The sequence below is a fragment of the Crocuta crocuta genome, unplaced genomic scaffold (assembly GCF_008692635.1).
Source record: "Crocuta crocuta isolate KB4526 unplaced genomic scaffold, BGI_CrCroc_1.0 scaffold125, whole genome shotgun sequence".
Lineage (NCBI taxonomy): Eukaryota > Metazoa > Chordata > Mammalia > Carnivora > Hyaenidae > Crocuta > Crocuta crocuta.
In genome coordinates, this window is record NW_027531143.1 from 7,398,700 (window position 1) to 7,419,384 (window position 20,685).

At 37.9% G+C, this 20,685-nt stretch overlaps 1 protein-coding gene across 1 annotated transcript in view; it reads left to right on the forward strand.

Moving 5' to 3' along the window:
- The window catches only part of SAMD13 (sterile alpha motif domain containing 13), a 63,300-nt gene that overhangs the window by 22,469 nt on the left and 20,146 nt on the right, over positions 1 to 20,685 (forward strand). Inside the window, exons 2-3 of the mRNA XM_077771141.1 lie at positions 3 to 45; positions 4,708 to 4,792. Of these exons, the coding sequence (XP_077627267.1) occupies positions 3 to 45; positions 4,708 to 4,792 (128 nt within the window). The remainder of the gene's footprint in view (positions 1 to 2; positions 46 to 4,707; positions 4,793 to 20,685) is intronic.

Genomic DNA, 20,685 nt, shown 5'->3' on the forward strand with positions numbered 1-20,685 from the left:
AGCTCTGCGCGGGGGAAAGCCTCCCGCCGCCGGCCGTGCGGGGAGGTAAGTGATCCGCTCGTGCTGCGAGGGCACTGGGAACGCGGCCACCCTCTCCCCTCTCCAGGATGGAAGGAAACGAAGAAAACCACAGTAAACACCGCCCTGCCCTCCCTCGTCTCGGCTGTGTGTCCGGTGCTCCTGCAGCTTGTTGCACCCACAAGCGTGGAATCTGTCACCCCGGAGTGGAACTGGGGGCAGAAGCGTGCCGGGCCCCGGCGGAGAGCTGCGGCTCGCCGGGGCTGCGGCGCGGAGCTCGCAGGACGGGACGGGTGGTGGGAGNCCACACCCCCACACTCCCTTCCCACAGACGGGCTCCCCGGGGAGCCCCCACACTCAAAGACGAACAGTTTCTTCTTGAAAGTCTTAGAAACTTTTCCCTTCTCGTCGCCGGTGCCACCAGAGTCGTTTGTCTTTGGGACGGCGCCGCTCGTCCGAGAGGCTTCCTAACGTCCCCTCTCCTGCCCTCAGTCTTGCTCCCACCGCTCGCTCTCCAGGCGGCTCCTCCCTCTCCCCTGAGACGCCCTTAGGGACGCGGAGAGCTCGGCCCTGCCCTCCGGCGACTTCTGGAGATTTCTTCTGCAGCCATGTGGACCCAGGTCTGCACTCTGCGATGCGGGCTGGACCTTATGCTGGCCGGTTCCCTGACGGGAGGCAGGGGCGAGTGGTTCCTCTGGGACAGCCCTGGCCTCGGGGTGGGGGGTGGAGGGAAAGGAGTGCTGCTCAATAAAAGGAACCCCATCGGAAGCACCAGTTCCCCACCCTTCCTGACCCATCTTCCCTCCTGAGCCCTTTCCCAAGTGTGCCCAACAGTTCTGCTTTAGAATCCCAACGTGAGGATGTCCCAAGTGATTCTAGCAAGCACATCCCCTAATATCCTGGCTCAGAAGATCTTGTTCGCATCTCTATCACCCTGCACGTCCACACTATACACACGCCCGCACAAAAACACACCATGCACACTACACACTACAAACACACTACACACGCCACAGACACACACCATACACCTCACACACAGCATACACATTACACTCATCACACACACACACACATACATTACATACCCACACTTCATTTAGGCTACTGGCTACATACACATCATTTTTATTAGCAGAGAAGAGGGTTAAATCAGTTTGTTGGAGAGAGTGAGAAGGAAGTGGGTGAGTACTAGTGTATATACTTATACCCACAAATGTCAGTTTATTCCAAAGTTAGAAACTAGCTGATAAGTGAAACCTGCTGTGGTTAAAATTTAGAATGCTTTAGTGGCTCCTTTTATTTATTTGTTTGTTTTCATAAAATGGGATTGATTTCCTGCATCACCTTCTGAAACCCTTACCTTTGTCTAACAGAAAAACTTTTGATCACAGCAGGGTAGACAGAAGGGGATGTCCTCTATGTATAGGAAGAAAATGTTGGAGAAACTTCACAGAATCCTTCCTCCTGTGAGGGTGTCTAAGGAAAAATTCGGTGTAACTACATTTTCTTTGCCTCTTTCAATAGTGGTGAGCTGGACTGACTTTGTTCTGACCAACTGCATGACAGTGCTATGAGACACCTTCCTTGCCCCCTCACCCCTCCCTTGCCCCCAGGACTCACAGCCCAGCCCTCTTCCATTTGAATTTGCTTGGAGCACATTTCAGGAATTTCAGATCTTGTCCCAAAGCAGCATGAAAACTGTTGGTGAAAGGGCTCTCTATATTCAGAAGAGTTTATCATTTTGATCAGTGGTGATAAGACTCACCTGTTTGACCAGATTCAAAAAATGGTGCTCAAAAATAAATAAACACTAAGAATTTGTCCGTAAATTATTGTTTGTTTTTTCGAAGGACAAACAGTAAAGATGGGCACCGAGAGCACTTGAAATCTTGCTCAGTGATGATCTTTGAAGAAGTTGTCCATTTCTAATGTCATTCTTGGAATAAGTAAGGCAGCAAATTTTTTACTTTGAAATTCAGGTTGCAAATTTAGATTATAGTTTCTGATCGTTTAGGGCCCTTAAAAACTACTAAAGAAAAGAGAGACCTGCTGCTTTCTCCTCAGTTTTGTCTGAATTCTACACAGTCATACAGCAACAAATGACTTTTTCTGGGGTCCTGCTTGGGAACCTGTATTCTCTGCCCTGTCTTGAGTGGTTTAGTTGACATCTTGACCTAAAAGTGTCCAAATATTGGTTGTTGTTTATTTCGATGACAGCTATGCATGCTTCCTGTGTATCTACAGCATGTTTGTGGAATGGGAATGTTTTCCTTGAGCAGTGGTTCCCAGCCATGCAAGGAAACTGAGATTGACCAGGGTGTCTTAAAAGATCAAGCCTAGTCTCTCCATACCACCTTCCCACTTCCTGAATGGTGGGAGATACTTTGAATTTGGGGTTTGGCGTAACATATCTTCTTTTTCAGATGTAACTAATATAGTACCACGTGCTCATAGATACGTTAGTCAAATGTGTTGAATTATGCCTTTTGGACAGCTAGGGTAAACAAGATGAAATCTCCCAGAACTAATTGTTTTGTAGAATGAGGTTTGTTTCATTTTGAATTTTTGCTGACTTCATCTGGTAGGTTGAATGCCAAAATAAAAGAATGTAGGTGTTCTCAGGAGATCTGGCCATCCACTTGCATCCCGGGAAATATGTTACTCCCTGCATAATGGAGAAAAGGATTTTCTGCTGGGCAGTGCTTTCCTTATTCTCACAAGGAGATTACTTAAAAGCCAGCCCTGGGAACTTTGTCCATGAGTCTCTGTAAGGAAGAAAGAGTAACACAGGACTGCAGCTTCTGAGTATTCACGGGTTATAGCCCCTAAACACTAGTGGGGTTTTTTTTTTTTTCTCCCTTGGGGAGAAAAATAGTTTTCAAAACATGACATCTGTGCTCAGAACAACAGCAGAGACATACCATGCAGCAACAATGAAGGGGAGGGAGAAGATAAGAGGCTATTGATACAGCTTGTTTTTCTCCACCAGACAGGTGCAGGGAGAATTCTGCAGTTTTTGAACTCCTGATTCATTCACTTGTACTAATTGTGCCGAAGGTAGTTAGCAAAAGTGAACAGGCACACTGTAGCTTTAAAAAGTCAGCCATGAACCAGAAGGCAGTTGGTGCAGCTTGTGTGTGATTCCTAACGTCATGTTGGCTGAGAGCCAGCCTGGTTTTATTTCACTGTGTCAAATTGTACCTCCTTATTGAATTCCTTTGCCAGCCTACTTTGTGAAAGAAAACATTGGGGTTTCTTTGGCTGTTCTTGATAAGCCTATAAAAAATGACATGTTTTAGTTGCTTCTAGGTAGGTTTTCTTTTTACTCTTCCACAAAAAAGAAAATAATAATAATAATAATAATAATAAGACAGTGTGGTATGGTGTTCCAGAGTATCATTGTGAGTGTTTTGTTTTGTTTTGTTTCTGAGATGCTTAGAAAATGGTGAATGTGTAACAGTTTCCAACTGAAGTGAAATCATTCTTTTGGCAAGGAGCAGCAGCACTATCTTCTGTCTACTCTGTAACGGTGTGTGAATGTATGTTAGTATCTATATGTATATTAAATGTTGGATTTCTCTATGAATGATCTAAGTGGTTTAGCAACTGGAAGTTTGTGTGTGTGTGTGTATCAGGAGCGAAGATTATCCCACACTTAACAGTATTATTTGTTAATCATCTACTTCTCTAACTAAGCGATAAAATCTTGTGACTATACTGAATGATGCACTTGTCATGTCAGAGTAATCCCTAGAGAAGGAGTGCCGAAGTATAAAGTAATTTGAGAGGAAATGTATTTAATTTATGGCTTCAGCTGTAGAACAAGCACGTTTCCGAACTAGTTTTTTAAAGCAGTTTTGTTCATAGCTTTTTCATCTTGCTAATTGCATATTAATTGTGGAGGGTTTTTATTTTTTCACAGTCCTCATCCTACTAAACAAAAAGACAAAGTGATGGATGCTACTATATTTCCTTGGGTGTTTTGGTGATTTTTACATAAATATAATGAGCTGCCTCCCCTCTCTTACACACACACACACACACACACACACACACACACCAGCACCACCTTTCCGTGCTAAGGGCTATCTGACATTTTTGTAAGCTTCCAGCTTTACCACAGCATAGCCATCTCACAGACAGGTTTTGAGTCTTTCGTTGAGAATATGTGAGGTAGGGGAATACTTGCTGACAAAAGCCTTAAGTGTTCTTTTGCATTGCAATGAAAAAATAGAAGGTTTGTGAGTGGACCAAAAAAATGCAATTAAAAAAAAAAGAAAAGAAAGAAATCACAGCCCGTGGTCTGAAGGGGCAGGCAAAGGGGGATTGTTTTTCCTGACTTTGACTCATTTATGAGTTGCAGTGTCTTAAGTGAGAGCTTGGCACCCAGGGGAAGCTGTGCCAGTTCACACAGCACTTGTTTTGAACGAGGATTCAATTTCATTTGCAAATGCTTATTGTCAAGGCAGGGAGTGCCAGTACAGATGAAAGCACCCCAGTCCGTCTCCTCCAGTGCTTTAGGTTTAATCACATCTCTCCAATCGCTGAGGGAACCGGAGGTTTAAACAAACATACGTGAACTGGTGTGAAGCTGGAAAAAGGGACCATTATGTTTCCGATTCAGAATATATATTCTTCTCTCACTTTCTAAGAATTAAACACAAGCTTTTCTCCCTTATTGATTAGTTGCTGAAGTAAAGAAACCCTGCAGCCTTCCCATGCTATCTGTTGACATGGAAAACAAGGAAAATGGCTCTGTCGGTGTAAAAAAGTAAGTGAAACTGGCTTGTGAGTTCTGCTTCTGCAAACAACAGAGGGACTTGGTTTCTATTTTTATACTTCTTGCTTATCTACTACATTACACTGTCTGGGGGTTATTTTGCTTGGTCTACACTGGCCACCACACTCCCTTCTCCCCCCAGCCCCAGTTGGCTTTTTCTTTATTCCATTTCTAAGACAGGGATGACTCAGGCATCAGACCATGCATAAAGGGTTAGCGTATCAGGCTTTGGAACAGGGACGGTGGAGGATCTCAGCCCCGCATTTTGTATCTTGAAACAAAACACCGAGCAAACACACTCTGCCTTCCAAGTCCATAGGCTACAAAGGGGAGGAGGGGGTGGGCGGAACAGAGAATTAGAGTCTTTTTAAATAAAATCACCTCTGTCAAAACTGAGACCTGTAGTAAAAAAAGGAGGGGGGAGCTTTAGTTACAATACTAAGTTGAACAACTCTGTCCTAATTTTATAAACTGACCCTCGAATGTGAAACATTTCAGCGCATAACATAGGGTTCTATTTTCATGTACATAGGGTTCTGTTTTCATGTCCGTTCTCACATTTGAAACTTTCTATATGTTGTGAGTTATATGCTTACTTGTTTTAAAAAGGAAATTTCAGTTGCGTTATGTAGCATATTCTAAAACATGCTACATATTTCACGATAATTCATAAGATAGTTGTGAGTATATGAAAAATATGTATATTCCTATTTAGGTGTTATTTTGAAACTATACCCACTTTGGCTACAAGGTAAGAAAGTAAGATCCAAGAGGGTGTTATTTGTTTCATTTTCCATGGCATTCAGTTTAAAATTGCCCTGAACTTGAGCTTTGGAGGAAACTAATTAAATATAATTCATGGAAGTTATGATATCTATATGAGGAAGGAGTATGCTATCTATTTATGAATAGAAGATATACTTTGCTGTGAAGTATATTAAACATTAAAATAAACTTAATAAAATCTGCTTTTAAAATTCTCAGGTAATTTATATATCAGTGCCATGCTGGCATGCTTACCCCATTCTTAAAGTTTAGGGTAGACAAATGTAGAAGAAATGAAAGAAACAGATGCAATTTTTTGTTTTGTTTTGTTTTTGTTTTTTTGTACGAGTTAGACGTACTGTCCAGTAGTACTGGAAATGTTGTACACTTTGCTGTCCAAAGTGGAATGTCTGGCCAAATGTGGCTGTTTAAAAATTTGAAATGTTACTAGGTACTAGTGTAACTGACTAACTGAACTTTTAATTTTAAAAGTTAACAGCTTTATTGAAATATAATTGACATATAATAAAGTGCATGTGTTTAAAATATAAAGTTTGTAAATTTTGACATTTGTCTACATTCATGAAAACATTACCACAATTAAGATAACCCCCAAATTTCCTTATAACTCTTTTAATCTCTCCCTCCTGTCCTTCCCTGCCACCATATCCCCGGGCAACCACTGTAAAGCTGTGTGTCACTATAGATTAATTTACTTTTTCTACAATTTTATGTAAATGAAACTCTTCAGAGTGTACTTTTTGTGGGGCGTGGGGAGGAGTGTGGCAGCATGGTTACTTCTACCCAAGATAATTTGGGATTCACTCATATTATAGTGTCTATCAGTAGTTCATTACTTATTATTACTGAGTAGTATTTCTCGTATGGCTATACGGCAGTTTGTTCACTATCCAGTCCATTTGCTGATAGACATTTGGGTTGTTTCCATTTTTTAGGTATTACAAATAAAGCCGCTTTGACCATTTGTGTACAGGTGTATATGTGGACATAGGCTTTCATTTCTCTTGGGTATATATTTAAGAATGGGATGGCTCGGCTATCTGGCAGGTTGTTTAACTTTTTAGGAAACTAAACTAACTGTTTTCTAAACTGGTGGCCATTTTACATTCCACCAATGGTATTTAAGCGTTCTGGCTGCTCTATTTCCTCATGAACTTGGTATGATCAGTCTTTTTCCTATTAGGTATTATATTAGGTGTGGTTTTCATTTTTATTTCCCTAATGAGTAAAGATGTTGAGCATCTTATTTGCCATCCATATCTCTTTCATAAGTAAAATATTGTTCAAATCTTTTGCCCATCTTTTTATTAGGTTAGTATTTATGTATTATTTTATAGATAGTTTTTATATATTCTGGGTACAGGTCCCTTATATACATAATTTGAAAATATTTTCTAGTGGCATGAGACTTGTCTTTTCATTCTCTCTACAGCATCTTTCAAAATGTAGTTTTTAATTTCAATGAACTCCAGTTTATTCATTTATTATTTCATGGATAGTGCTTTTAGTGTCACGTCTATGAAGTATTTGCCTAACCTAAGGTCTCAAAGATTTTCTCTTACATTTTCTTATATTTGGGACTGTGATTTTTGAGTTAAGTTCTGTGTGTGGTGTGAGATAAGGATTAAATTGTTTCTGGTGTGGTGGTGATGTAGGGTTTTTTGCTCATGAATATCCAATTGTTCTAGCACCATTTGTTGAATTGTTCCTTCAACTTTGTTGAAAAATGATTGATTACATATGTGTGGATGTATTTCTGGAGTCTCTTTTATTCCATTTATAATTTTATATATATTTATGCCAATATAACACAGTTTTGGTAACTATAGCTTTATAACACATCTTGAAATCAAGTAGGGTTATCTATAACTTTGTTCTTTTTCAAAATTGTTTGGTCTCTCCTAGGTCCTTTGCATTTGCAAATGATTTTTAGAATCAGTTTGTCAATTTCTACAAAAAAAAAAAAGAAAAGAAAATGCCTGCTGGTGCTTTGATGGCATTGCATTGAATTATAGATCAACTTAGGGAGAATTGATGTTTTAACAATATTGTGTCTTCCAACCCATTAACACATTATTTTTGTCCATTTACTTAGGTCTAATGTAATTTCTCTTAGTGAGGTTTTGTAATTTTCCATCTGTAGGTCTTATACATCTTTTGTCAGATATATCCCTACATAATTTATAATTTCAGGCTATTATAAATGGTATTGCTTTTTAAATTTTAATATCTAATTGTTGATAGTATATAGAAATACAATTGAATTTTTATTGACATTATATTCTACAATCTTGATAAACTCATTACTTCCAGTAGCTTTTGGATAGATCCCATTAGATATTTGACGTAGACAATTATGTCTTAAAAGTAAAGACGGTTTTACTTTTTCCTTCCAAATGTGAATATGTTTTATTTCTTTTACTGACCTTATTGCACTGAGTAGGCCCTTCAGTGAAAAGTTGCATAGACGTGGTGAGATTGGACAAACTCGGTATTTTTTCCTTAAGGGAAAACATTTAGTCTTTTTCTCATCTTTGGCTTTCTATATATAATGTGCCACTTTTTGTCTGCTTTTAAGATGTATTTCTTTATCATTGATTTGAAAGCAATTTGATTATGAGATTTGGTATAGTTTTGTTCATTTTTCTTATGTTGGAGTTTTGTTTTGTTTTTCAGCTCTATGGGATTAGTTTTCATCAAGTAGGGACATTTTCCAGGCATTATTTTTTGGTTTCCCTCACTTCTCCTTTGGTGACTCCAAATATGGTGTATTTGATCACATGGTATTGTGTCACAATTCACTAATGCCTTCAGTTGTTTGTGTTTTTTGTTCATTCTTTTTTCTTTGAGTTTAATTTGGGTAGTTTCTATTGTTTTGCCTTCAAGGTCACTAATCTTTTCTTCTGAAGAGTGTAAACTTGTTGTTAATCCCACTCAATGTATTTTCCATTTCAGACAATGTAGTTTTCATCTCTAGAAGTTCAAACTGAGTCTTTCTTTTTTTTATGCTTGGACATCTCTATTTAACATATTCATTGATGCCCCTAGCTTCTGAACATATGAAGTATAGTCGTAGTAACTGTTTCAGTGTCCTTGTCTACTAATTCCATCATTTCTCTGTCCATTTCAGTTGACTGATTTCTCAGTGAGAATGGGTTGTAATTTTCTGCTTCTTTTCATACCTGGAAAAATTTTTTAATGTTTATTTACTTTTGAGAAAGAGAGAGAGAGAGAATGGGGGAGGGGCAGAGAGAGGGAGGCAGAGAATCTGAAGCAAACTACAAACTCTCAGTGCAGAGCTGAATGTGGGGCTTGAATTCATGAACCTGAACTGAAGCCAGACCCTTAACTAACTGAGCCATCCCAGGTGCCCTCATAACCTGTTAATTTGTTATTGAATGCCGATATTGTGAATTGTACCTTGTTGGGTGCTGAATATTTTTGGTATTCTTATAAATATTTTTTTGAGAGAGAGAGAGCGCAAGTGTGAGTGAGGGAGCGGGGCAGAGGGAGGGGGAGAGAGAAAGAATTTCAAGCAGGCTCCACACTCAGCACAGAGCCTGACAAGGGGCTCATTCCCACGACCCTGGAATCATGACCTGAGCTGAAATTAAGAGTCGGACGTTCACCCAACTGAGCCACCCAGGCGTTCCTCTATAAATATTCTTGATCTCTGTCCTGGATGCAGTTAAGTTACTTGCAAACAATCTGATCCTATTAAGCCTTGGTTTTAAGTTTTGTTAGTCAGGACAAGGGCTGCAGTTAATCGAAGGATATTTTTTCCCCTCTTACTGAGGTACGGCCCATCTTGTACTCTAGTCAATGCTCTTGAATTATATGGTTTTCCTCCCTGGCTCTCTGGAGACAGGCACTTTTCCCATCCCTGTATGATCATCAAGGATCATGCTCTCGAATTATTTTGGGTGGTTCTTTCATCACCCTCAGTTAGTGTTCTCACATGTATGTGATAATCAGTACTCTGCTAAGTACCTGAAGGATGGCTCTGATGATCCAGGGTCCTCGTGCTGAGAGCTGTCTCCTCTCTATTCTTAGGAACTCTCTGGGCACAGCCTAAATTCTCCTCAGGCAGTGAGGGGATAGACCTTACCTTACTTGTTTTCCATTTCTCAGGCATCACTGTCCTTTATTACATATGTCCAATGTCTTGAGTGCCATTCTTTCACATATTTTTTTCCTACTTTTCTAGTTGTTCTAAGAAGAAGGATAAATCTGGTCCTCTTTACTCCACCTTGACTGGAAACAGAAGTTCCAATTAATACAGCCACAAATGGCCAGTGGCTAACCTGTTGGACAGAGTAGAGTTAGATTATATAGAGTCCCAAAAGGCACAAAATACAGGATCTTACGGCTGTTTCCGATATCTACCAAAATGGGGTCTCATGCTGCTTTTGTTTTATTTCCAGGCATGGAAAATAATAGTTGCATTACTAGGGAATGTAGTGTCACAAACGGTCACTTCCAAAGAAGCCTAAGATAGCAGTTTTGTTCACTGGCCATGCCACATATTTCTGATCAGAGCTTAGTTTTCAAAGTCTACTATTTCTGGAGTCCCTCCATATGTCTAGTATGTTATGTGAGACTTGCCAATCCTCACATTTCAGGTACTGTATATATTATCATTACCATTTTATAGATGAGAAAACTGATGCTCCAGGAAGTTAAAAACATATTGCTACTGAGGTATTTTACATCTTTTGTGCTCAATTTTCTAAGTCAACTGTGTATTTTATGCTTTATATCTCAATTTGGATGCAAAATTTTCATTGGAAATATTTGATCTGTATTAGATTTCCTAAGATTTACAGTTGAAAAATAGAATCACATACCCAAATAATTCCAAACATACTTAAAAGTTTTAATAAGTGAATCAAATACCAAAAAGTTATTTTTGTACTGTATGTATATGCATTGATACAACTAGTTCTTCTTTTTTAGAATATTTGATTTGACTTTGAAGCAAATGCGTATCAGTTTCAAAATGTCTGTCCAAGTTAAATAAATTTACTAAAACTTATGTCAATTCAATCTTATTAACATTTAATTCAAAGTGGTGTTGTTTAATAAATTTATAAACAACTATAAGTTTACCAATGTCAACATATCATTTCTCTAATTTTTCTTAAAATTTATGTTAGAAAATTATAAAATTATTGTATACTTATGCTATATTATTACTGCTCTATTATATGGATACTCTGAAAAATTTCAATTTCAAATTTTAAATTTTATGCCTGTTTAGCTTGGTCACAAATCAGCTTTTCTTTTTGAAGTTCCAAATTTAGTTCATTCACATGTAGTGTGATATCAATGAGAAAGTATAATATACTGTGCCATTTTTTGGTCTTCATTGAATATTTGGCAAGCATTCATTTGCTTTAATAAAATCTTGAGTTGGACTTAAAAGTACAGTAGATCTTTGTAAAATTCTTCTAGGACTTATCCAACAAGCATTGACAAAGAACATACGTCATTAAATTCATTGTGTTCTTTTGTTTTGTTTTTCACAGTTCTATTATCTGGCATTGATCCATAGCACCTGCAAATATATAATGAATGATTTAACAATGTTATACATGACATTTCAAGAATTTGCTTTAGAAAACTGAACACGTATATCATACAGTGAAATAAAACAGTGAGGGAAACATCAATCACTTCTTTTAGAATATCATTAAATCCCGATTGTGGTTTAGTTAACATCCATCAGAATAGAGTTTAATTTTTTCACTAGTTGAAATTCTTCTTTGACAAATATAATAGATTTAAAAATATTTACAGTATGAGTTCAGTTTTTCAGACCATAAATTGACAATATTTCTTCAAAAATTTGCAAGTTTTTTTGAGACAAAACATACTTCAAGTATCAACTGGGCAGTGTCTTTTATGTTGCATTACATATCTAAAGCTAAAGAAAAGTAATTGTGTTTTTCACATTTTTAACCAGTTGATCTTCAGTATCGTTATAAAGATTTTGTCTTCTTCAGGCAGTTGTTGGAGGGCTTGACTGAAAAGCCTTTCACTTTTCATGAAGTACCTTTTTAGTCTTTTCTTATAATATTCTAACAAAACTGAATATAACCAGATGTCTATGGAAAAATTGTTTTCTTTTTTGTGCAAGAATCTAACCCATATATAGCTATACAAATTTGTAAGCTCAGATTCTGTTTAAAGTCACTCAAAGCATTTTATTGGACATTAAATTCTGAATTCAAGCGGCTAATGTCATTAATTCTTTCTTGATTGTTGAGAAGAAAGTTACCAGATCTAAATATTCACTGAAAATGCCTCTTAATAGTATCCATTTTATTATCTTTGTCATTTTTTTACACTACAAACTGCTTTTTTCCTTTTGCTCTGCTTCAGCAAATTGCAATTGCTATGCATTGTGAAATTTACAATATACTTTTAGCCAGCCTCCTTTTTTCTTTACTCTTCTGGTTCTAATGCTAGTTTCTATGTCTTCTCTCAATTCTGCATCAGTAGTATGTTACCCTTTTAAACTTTAAAATTTATTCATACCTGTTGTTTTAAATTTCTCAAAAATGTTTATTTATTTTTGAAAGAGAGAGACAGACAGAGTGTGAGCAGGGGAAGGGCAGAGAGAGAGGGAGACACAGAATCTGAAGCAGGCTCCAGGCTCTGAGCTGTCAGCACAGAGCCTGATGCAGGGCTTGAACCCACAAACTGTGAGATCATGACCTGAGCCAAGGTTGGATGCTCAACCGACTGAGCCACCCCTGTGCCCCGTATCCATACCTATTTTTAACTAAAAAATATTTATTATAACTAAAGTACCTAGGAACATCTACTTAATTACCAAATGTAACATACAAAGAGGTTCTTAATATTTGAGCTATCTACATCAAATACATTACAGTGTTACATGGGTGTGTAGGAAAAAAATCATTTAAACTGAATCACTCAGTTGATACCAACTAGATTGGCCATGTGTTTGCGGGTAATACTAGAGAGGACACATACATCTGATAGGAGAACTTCAACAAAGTATCCTAGGTGATAACAGCAGTTAAAGTGATATGTTGTCACACCAAAACAATGAAGTTGTGTTTAACAGAAACACATTTTGTACCTGTTCAAGTTTTTACATTTAAATTTAAACTAATTAAAATTAAATGCAATTAGTAATTCAGTTCCTTGGTCGCATGGCTGCCATATTGCACAGGTAGATAGCCAGGTGAAGCTCTTGCACATATGTTCTAGGAGGAAGGTTACATGAATATGGGATTGAGGATGATGATTACCTCAGGTCAGGGGACTGAGGTGGGATAGATGTAGTTATTGTCAAGATCCTAACTTTTATTTTGCCTGGTGGGTTCATGGGTGTTTATTAAGTTTAAAAATAACTAAATAACTAAGAGGGAGCCATCTTAATTTTTTATTTTTATTTATATTTATTTATTTTTTAATAGTTTATTGTCAAGTTGGTTTCCATATAACNGGTCTCCTGATTTGTTCATTTTAGCCACTCCAACCAGCATGAGGTGGTATCTCAGTGTGATTTTGATTTGTATTTCCCTGATGATGAGGGATGCTGAGCATCATTTCATGTGACACATCCCCAAAAGCAAAGGAATCAAGAGCAAAAATGAACTGTTGGGACCTCATCAAGATAAAAAGCTTCTGCGTGGCAAAGGAAACAATCAGTAAAACTATAGGCAACCAATGGAATGGGAAAAGATAGTTGCAAATGACATATCAGATAAAGGGCTGGTATCCAAAATATATAAGGAACTCACCAAACTCCATACCCGAAAAACAAATATTCCAGTGAAGAAATGGGCATAAGATATCAACAGACACTTCTCCAAAGAGGACATCCAGATGGCCAAGAGGGAGCCATCTTAATATTTTGGACTATATCCTAGACATTTCATGTACAAATACTTTTCTGATTCCGTATGTATAAACATAGTCATACGAGAATGTACACATATATTCACGTGTATTTAAGAAGATACACATACGTCCACAGGGATGGGCACATATATTCAAAGGATACATAAAATAAGCTTTAACAAGTGGGATTATAGTATTCTGTTTTTGTGGGTTGTAGATGCACAGATTGTAGATTAATCATAAACCTCTTAACATTGACCTATATTTGAACATGTTGGACCCATGTTAGATTTTTTACTAAATTCAAAAATAAATTCTAGATACTTTACATGTATGGGCCTATCTATACAAATCACAAGTACTCAATATCAGGTTTTTTTGTCATTCACTTAGTCTTAGTCCCTTTTTCAAAAGTGGGTCATTTTCCCCTTCTTTCATTTTCTTCTAGGATAGAGGAAGAACAAATGTTCCCACACAATAGATGCTTATAATAAATTAGCAGCTTTTCAACAGGAAGTGGTTTATTTTCCTATCATCACCATGTCCCTCACCCCTCAGTGGGGAAGCTCTACTGCAGTAGAAAAGTCACAGTAGCAAAGTTTAGCAAGGACTTTGAAAAGTAGCCATTTCTTCTTAATGCTGGGCCTTTCTTGCACGCATATCTCACCATATCCCCTGCCTTTGTGGTCAGTATATGGTTTCATTTTGAAGCATAGACTTTTTTTTTTTTTAATTTGGAACTAAAATTCCTTTCATAATTTTAACGTGATACTTTTATTTATGATGAATACTATAAAGTTTTAAACTTGCTTTAATAGTATAATACTGACTTTTGGGAGGCTGTTAACTATAGTAACTATTAAGCTAAGCATTAAGTTAAAGAAATTAACATTTTTGTGCATGTTAATTAGGGTTAACAGGTGAATGGTGGAAGTAAATATTAGGGTAGAGTTTGAAATTATTGTTAGAATTGTTAGAATTTCAAAACTCTAATCTCATTGTAGAGTTATCAAAGAGGATTTTTATATGACAATAACAACAATGGCTACTATTATTTAACCTTATAAAAAATATCTAACAATGCCTATGTGTACAACAACCCACCAGTTAGGTCTCCATCTCTAAGGGAAGCAGTCACATCTAGGGTTAAATAAATAACCTAATGAGATATACGACGCTTGGTTATTTGTCTGGAACTCTTCCCTGGCTCCTTAGTGAAGGAAGAAGAGGAAACTAATAGAAATAATTGTGTGTCTGTTTCAGCTTTTGTTCATTTACTCCTAATCATGTCCATTTGTGGTGCCCCATAAATAATCAGTAGTCCTTAGATGTATGTTCTTTGAAAACAATGAGGAAATTATATCCATCTGCTAGGTAGTTCCTGGAGACTCTCTCCCCATTAGGCTCCTCTTGTCTGTTCTGTTTACCTTTCCCAAACCCACAACCATACTCCTCGACTCTACCTGAACACAGTAAGTGATATTTCCCACACTGTTGTTTTCCCTCTGGAACAGAGGGTCACTATGATGGTAAGGTACCTCTATCCTAAAAACAAGGGAAACAAAACTCCCAAAACATTTTAAGTGGCTAAATATCAGACACCACTTAATGGTTTAGAAGGAAGGGAGGGAGGGAGGGAAGGAAGGAAGGAAGGAAGGAAGGAAGGAAGGAAGGAAGGAAGGAAGGAAGGAAGGAATGGTGGGAGAGAGGGAGGGAAGAAGAATAAAGAAAATAGGAGGGGGGTAAACTGAGCCCATAATTCAAACTTGGAAAAGAATATTTCTTATCAGGATCTCCTGTTGTAACCCTTCTGTAGGTATGTTTGGTGGGATAAGTTAGTGTGCTATATGATATCTTGACTACAAATAATATATGGGAGTTAGTAGTGGTACTTGTAACTGGTACAGTTCTGTTTTTCTTAGTGAAGCTAAAATTCATTCCTTAATATTTTATGGTGTTCACTATGATACTCAGATAGCATATTGGCTCAGGCTACCATAACAAAATACCATAGACTGGATGGTTTAAACAACAGAAATTGTTCTGGAGGCTGGGAAGTCCAAGATTGAGGTACCAGCAGATTCAGTTCCTGATAAGACCTCTCTTTCTGGTTTCTAGATGGTCACCTTCTCACTAGGTCTTTATGTGGACTTCCCACAGTGCGTGCATACTGGCTCATAAGGCCACCAATCCTATTAGATTAGGATCTCACCCTTATGACCTCGTTTAACCTTAATTGTCCTATCTGCTAAAAGCCCTATGTCGAAATGCTATCACATTGAGGGTTAGGGCTTCAACATATTGAATTGGTGGGGGGCACACAATTCAGTTTTATCATATGGTCTTAAGATAACTATTTGATTATTCCCTTCAATTAAGTGATAACCTGATTTAAGAATTGAGTCTGTTTATTGTTTTGATTTTTATTATGTCCATTGCAAATGACTACCTTAAAGAAGTGTACATTTCAAAAGAGTAAAATACATAAAACCAGAGAGTCAGACAAGCACATCATCATTTAAAGAATGAAAACAATAGGCGTTTCAGTCAAATCCAGCAAAATTCACACACATGCATTGTATATCTTTTATACATTAGCAGCCCTGAAGGGTTGCTGTTTTCTACCTAGTCTCTGGCATGCTACTGATATCCCGACAGAAGGAAAGCCAAGTTTGTCTAACAGTAAATCCGTAGCTAAGTCCTTTGGAATAGTGACCACTGGGCTGTGGCTCATAGCAGGGAGGGAAGGCTCATCAGGCGGTGCTTGCACGGTTGTCTTTAATGTTGACTAGGATATAAAACATAAGTGTGTTTGTGTTTCGCAGGAATTTTGGTATGAATTGTATCTGATAGTGAATAAAAAATTAATTCATTGCATCGTCTTGAGAGTAGTGTCCATATTTACACTTGTTCAGAGGTCCTTATTTGTACAAATAAGTAGAGAACAGGTAGGGAAAGAGGCAGTTATAGAATCCCTTGTTTTCAGAAAGATGGGGTAGGGTGCTGGGGAGACATTCCCAGCAGAGGTACGTCAAAGACAGAATGCCCTGTGATTTTGGAAGAGAGCCATCAGCCTGAAGGAAGAGATCTAGTACCAAGGAAAGAAATACAGGAAGATGTGCTGTCTGTCCCTGGGCCCTGTTCCTGTGCTGCTTCTGATTCAGGGCTCCAAAGCCTCTCTCCACCCGTAGCACAGCCTGACTCACCTTGCCTTGGTGACTTTTACGCTTCTGCTCTCCTTCCCCCATCTATCCATTCCTCCTGTTCCTTAACCACTGTTTGTAATTAGGGAGGGGACACACATAACTCTTTTCATCAGTTGACTGACTTGAGATTTTCCCCTTCACTAGACAATGAGTTCCCAAGGCTCATCAAGTGCCTGGCATAGAGTAGGCAGGTTAAAATTAATTAATGATTAGAATGAGAGCTTGGGTATATTAGGAATAAGACTTTTAACCAGTACCTTTAAAATGTGAGTAGGGTTCTAATCTTTGGCAGCAGAACCAACAGAGCTTTGAACGGCATAACCAAACTGTGGATATGGGAAAATCCGGGATGTTGCCCAGTTGGATTTCAGTACAAAGTAATTCCCTAATTCTAAGTATTTCCCTTAGAATGGAAAATAAGCCTGGAAAGTTATGTTTGAATCAAATTTCTGAAAGCCAAACTAAAGAATTTGAAATATACAGAAAGCTTGAAGAGTTCTTTGCTTTTTCAGTGCTTTCATTGCTTGAATATGCTGCAGCTAAGTGCAGTCAACTCTTACTTATCAGAGTATTAAAAAAAAAAAAAAATGAAAAATGGCCTGTCAAGAGCCTTTGAATCATCCTTTCTCTTTGTAGGCCTTCCTTTTAGCCAGATCCCTGCTAGTTTGGTTGAAGGGAGAGGGGAGAAGGGGTAGAGATAAAACTAAAGCTCATTTAGTTGCTTTCTTGTGATATGTCATAAGCAAAAAAAAATCAATATTAATTTATTACAATCAGAATTATATTGCTTTTAGCCAAAGGCTGTTCTGAGATATGGGCAAAGAGTAGTTTAATTTCATTTTGAAAATAAGTTATAAAGATCAAGGCACTACAAACTTAAAATGCATTTCTGAATGGAAATATAAGTAACATTGAGAATTAGCTTTATAAAAGGAGTAATGTGATAAATATATTACTGTATTACATTAACTAGTGTCCAAAATATCTTTTGCTCTGAACTTTAAAGCAGAAATACAATTAATGAGTATAATGGGGTTTTGAAATCTCATATGGATTCTATTTATGCACAGTTTCCTTTTGGTCTGACCAACCTTCAGAATTGAGAATATCATGAGTACTATAAAATCCACACATGCTAGAGTCCAAGAAAGGGATTCAGCTATTTTCCACCTGCCTTCACTAATGTGTAAAGGGAAAATGGAGACTAATGCTGCCAGCACTTAAAATTATAATGTGCCAATGTGAAAAACACTCATAATAAGGTCTCCATCTGCATGTATCTGCCAGATTTGTTATTTATTACATTTCTCTCCCAATGATTAGGTCAGTAAGTCTCTTTAAAAGTGAGGTGATTGTTTAATTAAGGTATAATTGCTTTCCAGTGTGAATTATCCATGCATATTATAATTTTTATCAATATACATATGATGTACTTAACCCATATGCACAGGGACTAAACAGTGACTGGGTTAAATGCAAACATTGATTTGATTAAGTGATGGGATTGTAGACAAATTCTACCCTTCATTTCTTGCTAATTTTTTGTAATAAGTTAAAATACATATATATGTATATACAGGCATGCTGTCACTTCAAGATTGTTTATGGTAGAGTATGATGGATAATTTTGCTGGGGCCTTCCAGCAAATGTATATATGTATATATATACACATATATATATGTATGTATGTGTGTGTATATATATATATATATGTATGTATATACATATATATACACATCTTAAAGATACCATGCCTGGAAATATATTCATGAATTTGTCATCTTTGTACATTATATTTTAAGAAATATTTTGCTATGATGATAGTGAATAATAAATATCAAATGGATAATGGAACTTTTATATCTGCCATCTCATTTCATCAGTGCAAAATTAGCAGCCACAATGGGAACCACCATCTGGGAGGTGTTTTAAACAATGCCATTTAAATTCCTTCTGGAATTCGACATGCACAAGGTATAAGAAAAGATTTGGAGAGAATGGTCCATTTAAAAGGGAACAAAGTGTCTCAGTTTGGCCACTAAGAGCAGTCCTTTAGGAGACATATGGCTTTCCCAGAGGAGAAAGGTGACATTTAAATCCATCCTCTGAAATGTAGTCATAATTTCATTTGGCCTTGGCACTTTTGGTCCCCCAACCCCCACTTTCATGTTGCCCTTGATCATCTCCAGTTTTCTCCTTAAAACTGTTGCCAAAAGCACTGGAAGGCCCCAGCAAAATTATCCATCATACTCTACCATAAACAATCTTGAAGTGACAGCGTGCCTGCATGTGCCTGCCTTTGCAAGCCATCCCCTCTCAAGGCCTAACTTAAGATGTGTCTGGAGCAAGAGATGCCTTTCAGAGTTGCCATTGAAAATCTTAAGGTGTCCTAGTCAGGCAGAACCTTCTGGGCCCTCCAGCACGTGCGTCCTCAACAGCACTTGTTTACCTCTCTCTCTCTCTCTCTCTCTCTCTCTCTCAAGTTTATTTATTTTATTTTGAGAGAGAGCAGGAGAGAAGGGGAGGGGTAGAAAGGGAGGGAGAGGGAGAATTTCAAGCAGGCTTCGTGCTGTCAATAGGGAGCCAGACGCAAGGCTCTATCTCACAAACCATGAGATCATGACCTGAGCCAAAATCAAGAGTCAGGTGTTTAATTGACTGAGCCACCCAGGCGCCCCACCTTTCAATTCTAGTATTACTTAGAGTTAGCTGTTTACATGTCTGCTTCCGTCACCAGACTGCTAGCTGTTGAGGGCAGGGAGTATGGATTCCTATCCTTGTAGCCCTGCATCTAGGACTGAGAAGTCAGTGGGCTTTTAGTAAATATTTGTATCAGTGAGTTAAGCAGAGTAGAAAAGCACAGATTTGGAAGCAGTATATATGGAATCCAGTCCTGGTTTATCTACTCTGTGGTTTGGAGTGAGTTTCTTAACTTTTATAAGCCTTAGTTTCCTAAAAACAGGTTATAGTAGCCAGTTGATAAGGAGCTGGGAGGCTGATAATAGGAAATGTATAAAAAGTGTATTATAGACTCTATGTACTCTGGTTCTTAGTCCACTAATGAATGTAACAGAGCTTTGCTGTACATCAACTATGTGCCTCATACCTGTGCCAGGTTCAGGAGAGTTGAAGAGATGAAGATAAGCAGGTTTCTCTTCTTGGGATGTGAGTAGTCTAACATTGTGATTTTTCTTCTAAGTTATTTGGGGGCTTTTTGCTGTCAGGCCCAAACTTAGGGTGGGTCAATCACTAAATGCACTGATTGGTTTCATGTCACATGTTTCTTCTGCGTGGATCTCCTTACCCTAAATATAAGAGAATGCCAGTTCTCCATGGCTACTCTTCTTCATGGTACACTGCCCGCAGTATTGGAAAGTCTTTTTTCTCTGCTGTGTCGCTAATACTCAGGAATATTTCACATTTATGGAAGTGATGATGTCATATCCCAGGAGAATAAGAAGCAGGAAAGCTTCCCATCCTAAAGTGACAACATAGCATACTTTGTTATTACAATTAGATAACTATTCTTTATGAGGAAAGGCAGCTAATTGAAGTCAGCCACGGGGAGACTGAATTCAGATGTTTTCTGAGGCACCTGAAAGTATATCCAATGAGACTCTCTGCTCACTGATAGAAGTGAGCTGATTAGAAAACTTAAAAGATTTGTTGGAACAATGAACTCCTTTCTAAACATTCTTCAAACCTACCTTAAGCAAGAGAGGGAAGGAAAATCATTTCTTAAAGGGAGTGCCCACTGTTGGCTCATGATTGCGTACGTTAATGGGATGATGGAAAATCCCAGCATGTGGATAATGTTTTAAAAACCCATTTAGCTTTGACTTTAAAATACATAGTTAATGTTTGCCAAGGTTAGGGTGAAAGTAGCTTTTTCTCCATGTATATTGCCTGTTAAATGGTAGGAAGGTGTGTGTGAGCATGTAGTGAGCATGTGTGTATATGAGTGCATGTGTACATGGGCATGCAGTGTTTATAGATTCCCAATCCCTAAGCCC